This window comes from Aspergillus piperis (genome assembly GCF_003184755.1).
Source record: "Aspergillus piperis CBS 112811 unplaced genomic scaffold BO85scaffold_1, whole genome shotgun sequence".
Lineage (NCBI taxonomy): Eukaryota > Fungi > Ascomycota > Eurotiomycetes > Eurotiales > Aspergillaceae > Aspergillus > Aspergillus piperis.
In genome coordinates this window covers 967,436-984,051 of record NW_020291591.1, presented here as the reverse complement: position 1 = coordinate 984,051, position 16,616 = coordinate 967,436, and the positions used below count along the sequence as shown (strand labels likewise).

Here is a 16,616-nt window from a genome sequence, read left to right as displayed (position 1 = left end):
ACCCTCGCATACACTAACCGGCGATCATCGTTCACGCTAACGCCTCCAACGCCCCCGTTCTTCTCCAAGATGACAATCCCCACATGAACAGTAAGATAGTGTATTCGGTATGTATCGCTTGCGCTAACCCACAATTCCAGATGCACCAGACGCTCGAGCCACTCTGATAAGCTGCACGTTTTAGTATGGCTGCGCGTTGCTGGTATGTGCACTCCAATTCTGGTGGAGGTACAGCGGGGGGACACGGGGGAGGAATAACTGCCGACCTGTTCATGCTCACAGCATGCTACCTGTACATGTACATGGTATGATTCATTTGAATTGCCAAGTGATTCCTATGCCATGTTACTACTAGTATATAACCCCATTGCAGCTCATCAGGACGAATCAACCTCTCATGCTCCCACTCAGTGATCATCACTTGAGCTGACTCTCTCTCACTCCCCCTCTTACACCCCAATTGTGCCCCCGTATACCATCACAATGGTATCAACATCCAAGTCCGATCCCATCGCCATCATCGGCGCCGGTGTCTTCGGCCTCACCACAGCCCTCCACCTCTCCAGCAACGGCTTCACCAACGTCTCCGTCTTCGAAAGAGACAACCAAGTCCCAGCCCGCTATTCCGCCGGCCACGACATCAACAAGATCGTGCGCGCAGAATATGAGGACCCATGGTACACTGAACTGACACTCGTACGTCCTGCCCCCTTCCCTATCCAATTCCATTCTCTACTCCACCACCCACACACCTAACACCCCTCTCTCAACAGCAAGCCATCGAAGGCTGGAAAACCCCCCTCTACGCCCCGCACTACCACCAAACGGGCTTCCTGCACCTCGTCTCCGGCGCCGCCCCCGAAAAAGCCTCGCAGACAATGAACCGCTTCCTGGCCTCAATCCGCAACCACCCCACCTACAAAGGCAAACTAACCACCATCTCCACCCCAGCCGACATCCGCAACATCGCCTGGCAACTCACCGGTCCCCTCCCAGGCTGGAACGGCTACTTCAACCAACTAGCCGGATACGCGCACTCAGCCAACGCTCTCCGCGCCGTCTACGAAGCCGCCGCAGCCCGGGGCGTGAAGTTCTTCCTAGGGGAAGACATTGGCCGCGTGACCTCGCTGATCTACTCATCCCCCACGAACAAGAAACAAGTGACCGGCGTCCGCACAGCCAATGGCCAAACCTACCCCTGCAAACTCGCCGTCGTCGCCATCGGTGCCGCGGCATCTACCCTCGTTCCTGAAGCAGGGGGCCAAGTCGTCGCGAAGTCGTGGTCCCTGGGTCATGTCAAACTGACTGATGAAGAGACGTCCATGCTCCGCGGCATTCCGGTGACCTATGCCCGCGATCTAGGATTCTACTTCGAGCCGGATCCGAAGACCAATCTGCTCAAGATCTGCCCGATGGGCGGTGGGTACATTAACACGGATCCCGCGTCGGGGGTATCGATCCCGCCGAAGACACTGCAGGAGAGTGAGGGGGTGTTGCCGGCGGAGGATGAGAAGAGGATGAGGAGGTTGTTGAGGGAGTCGTTGCCGCAGTTTGCGGATCGGCCGTTTGTGGAGAAGAAGTTGTGTTGGTTTGCGGATACCAGTGATTCGGAGTTTATCATTGATTTTGTCCCGGAGACGGAGGGCTCGGTTGTTCTCTGTTCGGGGGATTCGGGGCATTTGTTTAAGATGTTGCCGATTGTGGGAGATTGGGTGTTTACGTTGTTGAAGGAGAGGAAGCAGGGGGTTGGGAGGTGGAGGTGGAAGGGTGGTAAGAAGAAGGAGGGGAAGTGGGAGGGAGATGTTAGCTGGCGGTTGGGGGAGACGAGGGAGTTTGAGGAGGTTAGACTGGCTCCGGCTCCAAAGCTGTAGATTGCTTTTTTTGTGGTTTTAAATGAGATTTCTTATTGCTATGAGTGTCATGTAACTTCGTTTGGTTATCTTCATATATCGTTAAATGGTAGGCTTGAAAGAATCACAGCTACGACAGTGCCAACTTCCAGTTCATCCGGCTAATAATCATTTGCCAATCGAATCCGCTTCCACACTCATGAGGGTTCAGGTCTCGGAACTTCCAAACTGTCTCTGTGGCTTCACGCACGATAGGGATGTTGCTGACTGGCCATGCATGAGCGAGATAGGTGAAGTAATTGAGAACGCGCTCCCGGTCCCCGTCGGTGGTGGACAGACAGCCCGCCAGGAATATTGGCCACATTGGGAAGAGCTGCCGCTCCTGGTCCTCGCGAATGACCTTGCCTATGTGATCCAGTAGTTTGCCCAACAGTGCCTGGAGGGCTGGCTGGGTCAAGGGGATATCGCAGGCCAGTTGCAAGTATAGGTCGGCAGCCATGCGGAAGCACTCTCCGCAGGTTGTCAGATACTCGCTGTCTGGGGAGTGCTCTTTAGGCAACAAGTCCAGCTCGCTCCGCAGTGACATGGCCCGCTGCATCATTTCTCCTTCGGAGAAGAATGAATTGCAGCCATTGCGACGAAGCTTCTGTTTCTGGCTGACCAAGTCTGTTGCCCGGGCGATGATGTCGAGCAAGCTGAGGGAGCAGCCAAAATGGGGCTGGATCTCCGTCCGCTCGTCAGCATAATTGATTCCAAGGGTTGTGCACTGTGAGAAAAAGTCCATGCCGTGGTCGATTCCAGTCTGTGGCTCTAGCAGACGCTCTGCATCCTTGTCATATAGATCGTCATGGCAGCCCGTGGTGCGGAAGAAGACAGTACGAGACTGGAAATAGCTCCGGGCGAAAAACAAAATCTCGGGATCTATCATGCTCGAGCAGCTGTTTATGATGGCAAAGGCGCCTTTAGCATGACGCACCCAATCCGGTTGGCAGCCTGAGGCAATCTCCAGGGTGCACAGGATGAGACAGGTCATGAGGGCCTCGCTTGCATTACTAACATCCGACAGAGATTTTCGAAGGGACTTCAAAGCGAGGGACTTGTACGAAAGCGCTAGCTGTTCGTAGTTTATGTGTGTCGGCACTGTTTCGGCGCGACGGTCATTGGCGCTGACGGACAGAACCGCGTAGAGCAACGGTCTCCGTCCGCAGCAGAATGGGACGACAAGAGATCGAAACTTGTTTCTTGAATCATCACGGAAGACTCTCACCCTGCTGATCACCTGCAGATCTGTGTATAAATTAGCCATGGATATGCCGGTTATCTTTGGGAGCACGCACAATACTGGAAAAGTTGGTGCTCGAGCCCACTGCAATCGACGAGAGGGGATGCAAAGACCGATCCTTCCAGTCTGACCGGATTAAGTGCGTGGCCATTTAGGTTCTTAGTGCGTGTGTCATCTTTCTCTGCGGGTACAATTTCTTGGTTATGCTCAGACGATAGCAAGGCGACATCCTCGGCCGAAACGGAGATGAAGTGCCTCCGATTCTGCTTCTTCAGAGGAAGCCGGTAGCCATTTGCTACAGGCAGTTAGGGTACCGTTCAAGCGTCAGTTGCTAGACTACCTACCAAGAGAAATCTTAAACCTTAAATTAATCTGTTGTGCGTTCTCCGATAGGTACGGGCACTCGAATCCGCGCACGACACAGTTTCTGCAGGCGGGTTTCTCCTCTGATTTGGCGATTGGTCAGCTCAGACGCTCCGTGGCACTAAGAGCAATAGGTACAAATTGTAGCAGGTCGTAGATCTTACCTCCGCAGCGACGCTTGCGCTCTGAGATACCTTATCAGCACGAGGACATTGGGCAGCGTGGCCATGCAGGCGGCCGGTTGATCGAGCGGATAGACTTACTCTTGCAAGCCAAACAGCCAGTTCGACTCCGGACGTTCATTCTGATTGATTGAAGGAGATGTTAGTTAAGAGCAGGGTGCAGCTAGTGAGATGGCAGGAGAGGATCGTGAGTGGTTGCAGCGAGGGGTAATTTGGGAACAGAAAGGCAGACAATCCCAAGGAAGAGGAGCTTATCAACGGTGGCCACGGAGGAGACAGCCAAAATGCGGGGGTTAGCGGGAGATAAGAGGCCCCTTCCCTCTTGGGAATGGCGCGCGGCTGCCATTGAGTCCCCGCCTCGTTGCCTTAATCTTTCTCCGGCCTTCCAGGGTCCAAATCACGTAGAGAGGCGCGGGATTGCGTGCTTCACCTTATCTCAACTTACATCTTGTCTACTATCTATGCTGGATATCTTCTTGCGAAATATAAGAGTATCAAGTACGTGATACTACTAATACAATCATTATCAATATTGACAGATTGTGAGACCTTACCATCTGCTCCAGCATTGGGGTTCTCTTCGGTATTGTCTCTTCCGTAACAATGACTAGCAGTACTCTGTGCTTCTAGAATGAGATACAGCATACCACAAAAAACCATCGATATGCACTAACTACTACTACCACAAACACTATCCCGGCAATCTGAAGATACAAACAATAGGGGCTGCTATTCGGGTCGTCTCACCTTACCCCGCCCTGCTCTCCTCCGCCCAGACACTATACAAAGCCAGCCCCATGGGGTGCTCGGCTATTGCTTCATCCACGGAAATGTAGTTACGTGATATTCTCCTCCGTAGAAGCCGACATGCACGAGCTGCCGATGTTACTACATTTAGTAAACATGTCGACGTAACAGACTTTATAGAGGCGGGGTGGTGCGGAGCCGAAACCTAATCGTTATTATGATTTGCCATTGGGGGCCACGGTTTATCTTATTGTGGTTATGAGTTTCCTTGGTAGGCCTTGGTGGACACCGGGGGTACATTACTTAACCACTGTAGTGGAGGAGCAAGACGTTTCTCGAAATACAAGTAGAAGGTCGATTATGAATCTATTTACAATATAAAGTAGGTGATAGCCTACACGCTACTCATGTTCCTCTGCTCTGTCTTGGGAATCAGAGCGCGGCGGTCCTCATCTCTGGAGTGATGATCAACATCAGCATCCTTATCACCGGCCTCCTCGTCATAGTCATCATGCTCATCAAAGCCGTCATCCGAAGCAAGATCAAAGTCCTCTGCTTCCAGGCTATTATACACCTTGCGCCTGCGCCACCACATAACTCCCGCTCCAATCGTCACCAGCACAACAACGGTCAACCCGCTCGCCAAGAATACCACTGTATTTATCGACAATCCAGAGGGGGTCTCCTCCGAAGGGATGAAGGTGGAATCGGGCTCATCGTAGGCGTCATGAGCAACTGATAGTTCCGCTGTGTCAAGGTCCACGACTTCAGACCATCGAAGGACATTTCCCTGATTGTCCAAGGCTTCGGCCCAGATGTAGCGCCAATCGGTCTCGCCAACTGTCAACTTGGTTTCAAAGCCTGTCCGGCGTGATGCGGCTATTATTTCGCCCTCTTCGTCGACATCGTCGCTGGCTGCTCCCCGGATAACCCAGTTTGCCACCTCGGTCGCTCCGTTCCAGCTAACGTACATGACCAATTCGCCGTTCTCATTTTTCCGTGGTGCGATGGCAGGGTCCCACCAGGGTGTAGCTGACCAGTCCATCTTATAGGCGCGGTAGTTGTCTAGCGCATCGGGGATGTTGTCACTGTGCCACGGCGAAAACTGCACGTCCATGACTGTCTCACCCGATGAGTTGTGCTCTGTAAACGTGGGACACCGGCCCCAGCCAATAAATACGTTGCCCAGATCATCAGCAGAGGGCGAAAGGGGCTGCATGCTGCCTTGGCTCTGAGCTTGAAGGTGGGATGGGTGATGGAATTCGCGTAGGAGTTGGACGGTCGGGGGTGAAGCAGTGTCGTTGATAGCGATGTGCAAGCCGCGCGAGCAATCGGTGTCGCAGACGCCGTGAGAGGTGATCTTGACATGGTTGTCAAATAAGGTCATTTGGGTTTCGTCGGTTCCCTCGACAAAGCGAGCATGATGCTGCCACTGCATTGACAGCAGGGGTGCGGCTGACTCGGCTTCTTTGGCACGGGGCAGCTCTTTGAAATCGTTGCGTTTGCCGCCCATGGTCCATATGATGTCGCCCGTTTTTCCGTCGATGAGGTAGACGGCGTGCAGGTGGCGGATGGAGATAAGATAGTTACCTGCTTTGGTCTAGACCATGGAATGTCAGAGGTGTTTACAGGTCGTCGGGTTACATGTCCTGCTCTTACCTTCTGAATGCTGTTCATGTGATACGCATCCCAACCTCTGCCCATAGGCTCGTAGGAGTCCATGGGGTTAATGTGATCAAGAGCCCGCCAGTCGAACAGCACCTCATTAGTCTCAAGGTCGATCTCTTGGAAAATGGAATCCAGGACCTCGAATCTGGGGGGCGTTATCCAGCCTTTGTCTAAGAAATCTGATGAATGGGCGTTGATGGCGTTGACGCCTGTGACCAAAGCCGTTCCGTTCCCAGTAAATGCAAATTCGTGGAGGTCGCTGTGAACTTTGATGTTTCGTGCCCATATTTTATAGACCAAGCGGTAGGTGTCGTCGTAGGCGAGCCCATAGCCGTCACCTATACCATCGCCTTTCTCACCTTCCCAAAAAGTCAAATACTTCTTGCCGAAATTGTCTTGCACACGGGTACCGAACACATTCTTAAAGGTCCGGTTCATGTAGACGGCACTCAAGTCGTTGGCATCCAAGATGAGCGGCGATGAGAGTGGCGAGGAGTCGTTACCATCATGTTTGATGAATATATGGGATCCTTTCTCAGAGATGGCACTCTGGTCCCATATGTTGACCTGTAGAAGGGGTGCATATTCGGAGCTGGAGTGAAACTCCAAGTGAGGACGGTGTCCTAGCGCTCCGTCATTGTACTCTTGGTAGTTGGTGGATACATAATCTCCGCGGGCTGTCCGAGCGAAGGCGGCAATGCACGCCCAAACAAGGGGAGGAATCATCGTTAACCCGACACAAGATGTGACAGGCGGCAGGAGTTCAGCTCCAGCGACATTGCCGGAAGGAAAATATGAGGTTGAGTCGCCTCAAATGTATTTGGAGGACGCCAGCCATGCTAAAAGACAGGCCGGGGTTTTTCTTAGGAGGGGAACACACGTCCAATAACGGCTTGACGAACGGATTTGTTTACAGCGGACTCTGAAGCTTGCGTACGCGTCTTCTGGTCATGGCGCCTGTTCTCCAGGCCACGCCTCCCACCCAGGGGTTGCCGGGATTGTGGGACAGCGATCCACGGACAAGAACCGAACGCTGCTAGTATAGTAACTAACTGGATACTAGACTGGGGTTAATAAAATCCACACGCGACCAATCCTCCGTGATATTCCGCGAATGCCTTCCATTCAGAAAACTGAAGAGAATCGAGATGCCGTACTCTGATCGACGTATCGCATCGGCGATTCGCCAGCCCCGAACTGTCGACTTGGGGGACGTTGTTGACCTCGTCAGATTCTGCTGATTCGTGTGCGCGATGGGGCTTTGAGTGGATCCCATTCGTTATCTCCTGGTTCCGTTCGGATATCTCGGTGGCCACTAAACTAAATTCTGTGCTTCAAGGCCGACATCTGGAACTTCCCGGCAACCAATTCGTTGCATGACGTGGCTCATGACGGCCACGCGACACTTATGGAAAATTTTTTGACCGTAGAGGCGTGTATTGATCGGCACATACTTTCTGGATAAGAACAAGCATGGCGTTTGGCAACTTTCGCGCCCGTCAGGGGATAGGCACCTGTGGTTCCGGCGGAGAAGCCAAGTAGCAAGCGCTTGGCATTGTGAAAGGAGATAACGATTCGCATTGCCAAACCTCACCCTGAAAGTGTACAGCCCAGGCATACTTCAGTGGGCTATTTATAGAGAATCATCAAAGCTGTGGATGTGTATCGAATGACTTCGATCCTGAAGTTCCTCGAAAATGGAGCCATCCAAAACGGGAATGGCCTCACCGCCTGTCCATGTGCCCAAAAATGTGGCGTGTCATACTAGGGTTATATATAGTAGTTAGCATGCAACTACCAGGCTAAGGCTGGAAATATACATCCAAGTGAACTAGTTCACTAACGCCCAAGTCAGGATTGGCTGAGCTGAAATTAAAGTTGTCAAACTATACAGCGATGGAAAGACAAGTTTATTATAAAGCATGGATCTGATGGATCTGCTAGGCAATGAAGGCTGAGTCCAAAGATCTTAGATACGTGTATGTTCAACATGGACAAACTGAACGGTAAACTTACTACCTTGGTATGAGTCGAAAATAAGCTCAGGCGTGCAGTGTCAGTGCACTGCATGCTGTATCAAGCCAGGCGGACAAAAATTGTGCTGGTTATATTTCAGATCCAATATGTCTCACTTCATCCTGCCATATTTCTGACGATACCCCTTGAGAGAGCGGTTGTCCACCCACAAGCGTACTGCGGAGTGGTGTACGCTTCGGTGAGTAGGGACTCGTTAATTCTGCAATTCGAAATGAATTATGTTCCTTTGACTAATCACGTTTCTTTGGGGGTTCTCTTCGCGTATCTTGGACACTTATATTTACCCTTAATAAAAGTAACCTCCAACCACTACCACTTACTACTTTCTCATATGGGCTCCAAGAAGCTATCACCAAAGAATATCAGTGGCAAGAAGGTGTCAGTCTCTATTCGGTCATCTATAGACTAAGTTAAGGTCGCTACTCAACTGTATGTTTTGTCAGAGATAATTTAGGGGCGATATACGTCACGTTGAGGATTCCTATCATACTTGCCCACTCCAATTTCTGCTCGAAAACCAAGATTTTATGTGTATTTGGTTCTGGCAAGGCATATCACTATGGCAGTGCTTATGTTCTGTTTTATCGGCTCACTTCAAGATCAATGGGCCACATGGCTGTCACTTATGTCTTGCAAGCGAAAAGATAAGGTGTGGTATTACGCTATCAGAAGACCCCAGCATAACTTGGAAAGTTCCAGTCAATGTGGCCCGAGCTATATTAACTCAGCTTCTGATAGTAGGGCTGGACTATAGTCACACCTATTGTGTGGTTCGTGGTGTATCAAGCCCAGTGTCATACCCTCCGCCGTGGGCTAAATAATTGCGCGTTGCGGGACCAAGAAATACCCTTTCGCTTGCGCGTTTAGGCCAGCAGGGAAGAAAGACCTTGTAGGTTATCGAAAGCAATACTGGCTTTTAAGACATCGGGGCGCCCATTACTATGGGTTCTGCGGTGCCCTCAATAGATGAATGTTAGATTGGGAAGCGATGAGCAAGGCTGGTATCAAGTTAAAGACGTGGAATCTCAGATCTTTGCTTGTCAATTAGGCAGTTATGTCTTTATCCTCAACTCCGCTTCGTTGGGATCATTAAGACAATAAAATACTTTATATATCTTCTATAGTGTAGTGAGTACTACTATGTTCAAGATGTTCGGACATGCTTGCACTCCGATGACTTTTGGAAGTCACGGACAGGTATGGTAATTACAAAATGATAGAGATCAATCATTTAAAGCCGGCATTACTAGCTGATATGGAAATACAGAGTCGAGGCCTTTGTGGACTATGAATCTGGATGTCTCGTTCGCTTCGATCCGACATAAGAGTAGAGGAGAGGGTGAATAAATTGGGAGGAGAAGTTGCTGAAAAGTAGCCATTAGACCATTCTTACCCAGAACAGCAGGAAGAAGCTGCGTCACGCTCACTTCCTGGGCTCGTGTTCTGTTCGAAAACAATGGCGGATGAGGATTCCATTGATTCACCGGAGTGGTGGTAGCGATCTTCAGGCGAGTGTCGTAGCTTCAGGGACATAGTTCAGCAGCGTAAGCATTTGTTCTTCGTAGAGCGGAAGATGAAAGGTAGTTTCGTGCAGCGTCCGAGGGGCTCAAGGACATGCTACCACTTTGCCTTGTTCGCTTCGATCCGAAGCTCCCGTAGCAATCTAACGGATAGGCTTAGTGTAGAATGGAAAGCAAAATATCATGACTCTTCAACTGTTTGCTTTTCTTCTTGTTCTTTGTAAGGAGGAAGAATATGGGTCAACGGGTCAGACAAGGAGGTATGGAGAGGCCTGCTTTTCCGCAATAGGAAGGCAGATTGCACTGAGAACCCACAGTGATTCTTAGGGGATGGTGGCAGAAAGACAAATGCAGTAAGCAGGGAAAGCTATGGCGTTTGTCACACATGACTGCTCAGTAAGAGGAGTCGGCCATGTGTGATCGGCGGTCAATGGACCAAGTCTTAGTACTCTCCGGCTTCGTTCCGCAGTATACGAATGTCCTTTGGACGATATCTTTTATCATACTATGGCAATGGATATAGCACGCCTTTCTATAAACGCACTTATTCCATGTTGACTCTTGTTAGTCTTCGTGACCAGAGCGCTGACCACAGCACGGGATAAGAAGATGGCCATGACAGGATCTTGATAACTATATACAAATTGAACAGCTCCCGAACCCTCAGAACAGAACCCCTTGTCCATTCAGGAGAAGCCCTTAAGACCTCGCTTAGACAATATGAAAGAGAAAGGCACCCGTGTGTCTCGCACATCCAACACTATTGACACGGTAGGGCTACCGGATTCAAGTCTACCCCTCACTCAACAAGCATCGATCCAGGGACGGTCGAAGCCTAGCCATTATTTTGCCGATGGAACCGCCAGACACGTCAATTGGATCCATTTAGGGACGAATGAAAGCGTAATTCAGCATTGATACATGAGTAAGAATATTACTGATAGGGCCGGTGATCTAGGGGGCACCAATGAGCGGCATCGCCCTGCTCCAAGTGGTCATCTTATCAGTTCCCAAGACATGCTTATCCCTATCATTGAGGGGACAAATGCACCCCGCAGCTTGCGATCCAAGGTATAAAGATGCCTCCGGGTATGCCATCAGTTCTTTCATCTTCCAGATCTCTTTCATCTTTTCAACTTTCACATACCATGTCCAACCTCCTGTGCAGGACACCGGTTGGCCAACGGGCACGAACCAGTGTCCTTACAAGGCCTACTCTAGTCCTCCCATCTCTCCGATATTGTGCTACAGGGACCACCTTCGAGAAAGTCCCTAGCATCTCCTCCTCTGTAGCTAAGACACAAGCTCCAGAGAGACCCTCCTCTGCACCACCTCATTCTGTCCTGCCCACCAAGACTCTGCTGCGGTCTCTCCTCGTGACAACCATCTCCTCCCACCAAGCCCTCCTCGTTCCTTGTCTGTCTATTCTATCATTCCTTACCAAGCCCCGCGGTGTCTTGCTAGATGTGGACCGCAATCCTCTCATCCATTGGTTCCTCAAGAAGACATTCTACGACCACTTCTGTGCGGGGGAAAAGGAGAGCCAAGTCCAGGATAAGATCCGCCAAATCAAAAGTACAGGACTACGTGGAGTTATTTTGACCTACGCGCGGGAGACAGTGCAGGATTCCAGCACGAACCAAACCCAATTCGCTCACAGCCAGGTATCCCAAAAGGCAACCGACACAGAGTCATGCGAGTTCATCGCCGCCTGGCGGGAGGGTTACCTGAAGACCGTGGACATGCTTGGCGAAGGTGACTTCCTTGCCCCAAAGTAAGTCGATCCCCCATATTCCAGGGATTATTTTACCCGATTTGAGAGTGAATCAGTGGATGCTGATCCCTATTATTAGGCTCACTGGGGCCGGACCCAAAGTCACAGAGGCCTTCGCCTCCGGACAACCCGTCCCCACGCAAATGGTCGAGGCCCTGGATGAAGTGTGCCAACGGGTAGTCGAGAAGAACGCCCGTCTCCTCATGGACGCTGAGCAGCACTCCTTTCTCCAAGGGATCCACAACCTCACGTTGGACATGATGCGCAAGTACAACCGAAACGGCAAGGCAGTAGTGTATAACACATACCAGGCTTATCTCAAAAGTACGCCGATCACGATAGCGTCGCACATGGAGATAGCAGACAGGGAAGGATTTACGTTTGAGTTGAAGCTGGTGCGGGGAGCGTACATGAGATCGGACCCGAGACAGCTCATCCATGATACGAAGCAAGATACCGATATCGCATACAACTCCATCGTGCGGGGCGTCTTGCAGCAGCGTTATCAGGGTCTCGGAGAATCCGGACGCAGGTTTCCCACCACGGATTTGTTTTTGGCAACGCATAATATTGAGAGTGCTGTGGCGGCGCATGAGCTGCACCAGGCTCGCTTACAGGCGGGGCTTCCCACTGGCCGAGTGGAGTTCGGACAGCTACTGGGGATGGCGGATGGCGTTAGTTTTGGGCTGTTGCAGTTGAAAGATCAGAACAGTGTGGCTCCTGGTGTGTACAAGTGCTTGACTTGGGGTAGTATGGGAGAGTGTCTGGGTTATTTGGTGCGGAGAGCAGCGGAAAATAAGGATGCAGTTTCACGCACTATGGCTGAGCATTTGGCGCTTAAGGCGGAGGTGAGAAGGCGAGTTAGGGCTTTCTTTGGGTAGATTGTTTAGCTATGTGTATGGAGTATGACCGTGAATGAATGAATGCAATTATGGTATCTATTCATGTCTCCGATTCAATCAATTACCCCTCCATAACTTTCTACATCACCCTTGCAAAGCAGCAATCCCAGGATATTTTTCCCAACCATGGCATCTCTAGCCGATGCAAGGTGGTCATCCAAAGGATGCACAGTTACAACTGTAATCCAGTGAGCTGCAGCTGATATTCTCGACCGTTATCGGCCGGTGAGCACCCAACTAGGTTTTACTAGGCCATACGCTGGAGTGCAGTTAGAATAGCCGCCAGCTTGCAGTGCGCGACCCACCGATATCCGAGTGGATCTGGATGATATACTTCGATGACACTTTGGAGTCAATTGATGCAATGAGGGGTAGCAAAGATGAGGGGTGCTGTCGTGCCTTCATTCAATCTTCCCATGTCTTTGATTTCTTTTTCCTTCAACTCAAACAGTCAATCTTAATCCTTCTCGTGACACTTAATACCTCTGGAACATCACACTACCATCTACGTGCAATACATCCATCCATCCATCCATCCCACCAAAGAAACCAAAAACAATAACTACATCCAACATGTCTACACCAGAAAACACCCTCGCCATCCTCGGCTGCGGTACATCCCACCTCCCTCTACACACCCCCATCTACTAACACTACAACCCAGGAAAAATGGGCATCGCCATCCTCAACGGCCTCCTAACCGCCCAACCCACCACCACCACAGACACAACCAGCACCAACACCCCCCTCCCAACCCACTTCATCGCCACCGTCCGCAGCTCCTCCTCCCTCAACGCCCTCCAATCCCAATTTCACTCCCACCTCACCACCACCCTAACCACCCTCCCCTCCACGGACAACCACATCGCCATCTCCTCCGCCAACACCATCATCCTCGCCTGCGATCCCACCGACATCCCCTCCCTCCTCAACGACCCAGAGACAAGACCCGCCCTCTGCAGTCCCACTCCCACCCCAAAACTCCTCATCAGCATCGCCGCCGGCTGGACCGTGTCCTCCCTTCGGTCCCTCCTCTCCAACCCACAAGACCTCTATGTTGTCCGCACACTGCCCAACATCTGCGCTACCATCTCGCAGTCCATCACAGCGATTGAGCTCCCCTCTGAAGAGTTGCAAGCGAACGCAGAGACTCGTGTGCCGGAGGGGCTGATTTCCCTAACGGAGGGGATCTTCAACAGGATAGGACGCACGGTGCAGGTGCGGCCGGATCAGATGGACACGTTCACGGTGCTGGGTGGGTCGACGCCTGCGTTTCTGGCTGTGTTTGTGGAGGCGTTGGTGGATGGGGGCGTGGCGATGGGGTTGGGGAGGGAGGAGGCGAGGGTGACGGTTGCGCAGGTGTTGAGGGGTACGGGGGATTTGTTGCTTGGTGGGGAGCATCCGGCGTTGTTGAAGGAGAGGGGGACTTCTCCTGGGGGGTGTACGATGGGTGGGTTGTGTGTGTTGGAGGAAGGGGGGTTTAGGGGGTTGGTGGGGAGGGCGGTTAGGGAGGGGGTTATGGTGGCGGAGGGGATGGGGAGGGGGGTGGGGTTGGTTAATGGGACGGGGAGGAAGTAGATCATAATATATAGTATTCTGATAATTGGTGGAGAAGGGTGCGGTGTATGTTCAGGTGTTAACGTGTTGTATTCAAGTTGTAGTAGGCAAGTTTGTACTATGTATCCAATTGTATGTCTCGCAGTGTCATCCAGACAAAAAGTACAGAAGTGAAGTAATATCAACCGGCCCCCCCCCCCCCCCTTTCACCAAAGTTTTAGTAGCATCCCCGGGGACCCGTTAAAGGTGGACAGAAAGCATGTGCAAGAAACCAGACATCGTTACTCATTATCGTGACTGAAGAATATCCCTGACTGGTCCGCTGATAAGAGGAACTGGCGGGATGGGTGTAAGCAGCAGTTCCTCCTGAGAGTGCTGTGAGTAGCTGGCTTATGTTCGATGAATCCCCGCGCTGTAGGTGTAAATGACTGGCTCGCCAATCTGAAACGCTCAAGAAGAGAAAGGAATGTAGTAAGAAGCACATCATGCTTAGAAGATTAAAGACAATTGAAGTATTGATCGATAACAAGGCTCGTTGCAGGATCCGAGTGTGAAGTCATGATGACTTCTCTTCATAGCGTACTCGCAAGTGTCAGTTTCCGGTCGGGATCTGTAGCCCGCTTCATGTCGAGAAGCCACATCGGATATGGCAGAAGCATGCAGCTAGACATCACGCGCAATATTGTGGTGCGTCGCGGGACGCAGTGGATGGTAGAGTACGGGCGTAGAGCTCTTCGCTGAAGACTAGGACAAGTGCCGTAATCGCTGCAAGGCTTCGCGGGGTGTATTGCGAGCAAGGCAAAAGTCTGCCACCATAGACGGCTTCAAGCCTGTCATGGTAGGGTGAAGGATATATGGTAGATGTCACCAGCGGTTGCGCTTGGAACGCATGTGCGGTCGTCGCCGGGACGACAAAGAGTGGCCTGACATAAGAGCATTCAAAAGCGGCTAAGCGATCAAAAATCAGCAAAAAGTGCCTCGTACTTGTCTCTCAAATCATCAGTGTAAAGACTCTGATTCTTCACATCCGGATCTGGATATTCTTCAAAGTTTCCAGTGTCCGCAGGATGATCGACTCGAGGGATGATGGGTCCCTTGATACGGCGGTAGAACAGGTCATCCCAGTTGATGTCTTCGAAAAAGGGATGCGTCTTGACTCGAGCTGAGCCCCCGGAGATGTAGCCCAGCCGCTCAGTCGGGTTGGTCTTGCAGAGCAACGATATGATGTTCTGGGCTGCAGGCGACATGTTCTGAGGATAACGTATGTGACCCTCGACGATCTGCTCGTATATGCGCATCGGGTTTTGGTCCCAGAATGGCGGCTGTCCGACAAGGAACTCGTATATGAGGATACCTAGAGCCCACCAGTCTACGGCAAGGCCGTGGCCGCTGTTATGAATGACTTCGGGGGCGAGATACTCAGGAGTCCCACACAGAGTATAGGTCTCATGGTCGCCAACCTGTTTTGCGAACCCAAAGTCAACTAGCTTGATATGACCCTCGGCATCAAGCAGGATATTCTCCGGCTTAAGGTCTCGATAAACAACTCCCTCCACGTCATGGAGAAACTCGATGGTTAACGCTATCTCGGCCGCGTAGAACTTGGATGTATTCTCGTTAAAGCGTCGTGCACGTCGTAGGTAGCTGAATATCTCGCCTCCAGGGCAATAGTCCAACTATGACGACATTAGTCTTCCATCGCCATGATGCCACAGGTTTCACTGCTCTGGTTGAGGGTTGGTCGCGTGACAGGAATACGGATGAATCTAGGCTTCATACCAACATATATAGATTCTGATCATCGGAGAAGGAGGCAATCAACGTCGTGATGAAAGGATGGCCGGAAACATCTGCGAGAGTCTTCCGTTCGTTGCGGACATGCTCGACTTGCTTCAGCTTGATCACTGTCAAAGTTCGAAACCGAAACGGTTAGCCAGGTGCTGTTGCTGCAGTATGCATCGCAAACTACATACCATCTGCCTTTCGGAGTATCTTCAGAGCGTAGACCCTGTTCTTGCGTTGCCTTTCGTCGTTCAACTTCACTAACCACACCCGAGCGAATGTGCCTGGGCACAAGAATCGCCGCCGTCAGACACTGGCTAGGTTGCGCAAGCGACGAAGCGAAGCTTACCTGTGCCCAGTGTCTTCAACAGTGCGAAGTCATTGACGTTCAACCGACGAGTCGATATCCCCAGCTGTTTCTCTTCAGCACGACCAGCGATAACGAACGGACTCAGTCGACGCTGATGAGGCGGTCGGACTGAAGCCACTATCTCCTTTTCCCTCTCGTGAATATCTTCCGACCCCATCTTAAACTGGCTAGTTGGGACTGAGAATCTTTGCATGTCGTTAGCGCATCGATGGTTTTGGTGACCCAGAAAATGGCAAGGGATCCTGTCGCGGAGGACCGCGGGGAGGGGGAAAGGTGTGGGGAGAAAAACAAGGAGTCGCTGGGGTAGCAATTGGGCGAGTACCGGGTCCCTTAAAGCTGGTAGAGTAATGCAGGCGAGTTATTATCGCACATAGAGATTGATTAGGGGAACAGCAACGGCGCGGGGATTCGCAAGAGGATTTTGCGGGATGGAAGAGCTTTGATGAGGCCGGTCTGGCTCTCTCATCCAGCCGGCGGCGCTACGGGAAAGAAGAGACTCTGACGTTACCGGCCGGCGGGGCAGCCACGGGCCTGCGTGTTCGAGTCCCCTGTCGGTCACCAGCCATCACCTCGCTGCTCAGC

At 51.5% G+C, this 16,616-nt stretch overlaps 6 protein-coding genes across 6 annotated transcripts; 3 read left to right on the top strand and 3 right to left on the bottom strand.

Annotated features, from left to right (window-relative positions):
* Positions 1-483: 483 nt before the first annotated feature.
* On the top strand, positions 484-1,871 carry BO85DRAFT_473525 (NAD(P)/FAD-dependent oxidoreductase; the record flags this gene model as incomplete). The annotated part of the gene is made up of 2 exons (XM_025662628.1): positions 484-696; positions 774-1,871. The coding sequence occupies 2 exons, from the start codon at positions 484-486 to the stop codon at positions 1,869-1,871; spliced, it is 1,311 nt and encodes a 436-aa protein (XP_025520771.1).
* A 12-nt stretch (positions 1,872-1,883) lies between these two features.
* Positions 1,884-3,932, bottom strand: BO85DRAFT_386532 (Zn(II)2Cys6 transcription factor). The gene is made up of 5 exons (XM_025656635.1): positions 3,759-3,932; positions 3,660-3,680; positions 3,477-3,578; positions 3,188-3,427; positions 1,884-3,137 (listed from the first exon to the last, which is right to left on the bottom strand). Exons 1-5 carry the CDS (start codon positions 3,796-3,798, stop codon positions 1,981-1,983), a joined length of 1,560 nt encoding a protein of 519 aa, XP_025520770.1. The 5' UTR covers positions 3,799-3,932; the 3' UTR covers positions 1,884-1,980.
* Positions 3,933-4,758: 826 nt separating this feature from the next.
* On the bottom strand, positions 4,759-6,897 carry BO85DRAFT_410176 (arylsulfotransferase). The gene is made up of 2 exons (XM_025657466.1): positions 6,084-6,897; positions 4,759-6,024 (listed from the first exon to the last, which is right to left on the bottom strand). The coding sequence occupies exons 1-2, from the start codon at positions 6,816-6,818 to the stop codon at positions 4,819-4,821; spliced, it is 1,941 nt and encodes a 646-aa protein (XP_025520769.1). The 5' UTR covers positions 6,819-6,897; the 3' UTR covers positions 4,759-4,818.
* A 3,900-nt stretch (positions 6,898-10,797) lies between these two features.
* BO85DRAFT_515449 (proline oxidase Put1) lies at positions 10,798-12,341 on the top strand (the record flags this gene model as incomplete). The annotated part of the gene is made up of 2 exons (XM_025664787.1): positions 10,798-11,423; positions 11,503-12,341. 2 exons carry the CDS (start codon positions 10,798-10,800, stop codon positions 12,302-12,304), a joined length of 1,428 nt encoding a protein of 475 aa, XP_025520768.1. The 3' UTR covers positions 12,305-12,341.
* Positions 12,342-12,898: 557 nt separating this feature from the next.
* Positions 12,899-13,903, top strand: BO85DRAFT_410170 (pyrroline-5-carboxylate reductase family protein; the record flags this gene model as incomplete). The annotated part of the gene is made up of 2 exons (XM_025657465.1): positions 12,899-12,938; positions 12,990-13,903. 2 exons carry the CDS (start codon positions 12,899-12,901, stop codon positions 13,901-13,903), a joined length of 954 nt encoding a protein of 317 aa, XP_025520767.1.
* A 649-nt stretch (positions 13,904-14,552) lies between these two features.
* Positions 14,553-16,191, bottom strand: BO85DRAFT_454916 (cAMP-dependent protein kinase; the record flags this gene model as incomplete). The annotated part of the gene is made up of 5 exons (XM_025661351.1): positions 14,553-14,805; positions 14,867-15,558; positions 15,662-15,786; positions 15,856-15,948; positions 16,014-16,191. The coding sequence occupies 5 exons, from the start codon at positions 16,189-16,191 to the stop codon at positions 14,553-14,555; spliced, it is 1,341 nt and encodes a 446-aa protein (XP_025520766.1).
* Between the last annotated feature and the right edge of the window lie 425 nt (positions 16,192-16,616).

Excerpts from the sequence above, each read along its gene's own strand:
- BO85DRAFT_386532 (XM_025656635.1), bottom strand. The coding sequence starts at position 3,798 with ATGAACGTCCGGAGTCGAACTGGCTGTTTGGCTTGCAAGA. Across the intron at positions 3,681-3,758 it reads TGGCTGTTTGGCTTGCAAGA|AGCGCAAGCGTCGCTGCGGA; the intron begins GTAAGTCTATCC and ends AAGGTATCTCAG. Across the intron at positions 3,579-3,659 it reads GCGCAAGCGTCGCTGCGGAG|AGGAGAAACCCGCCTGCAGA; the intron begins GTAAGATCTACG and ends TCGCCAAATCAG.
- BO85DRAFT_410176 (XM_025657466.1), bottom strand. The coding sequence starts at position 6,818 with ATGATTCCTCCCCTTGTTTGGGCGTGCATTGCCGCCTTCGCTCGGACA. Across the intron at positions 6,025-6,083 it reads ACATGAACAGCATTCAGAAG|ACCAAAGCAGGTAACTATCT; the intron begins GTAAGAGCAGGA and ends TCCATGGTCTAG.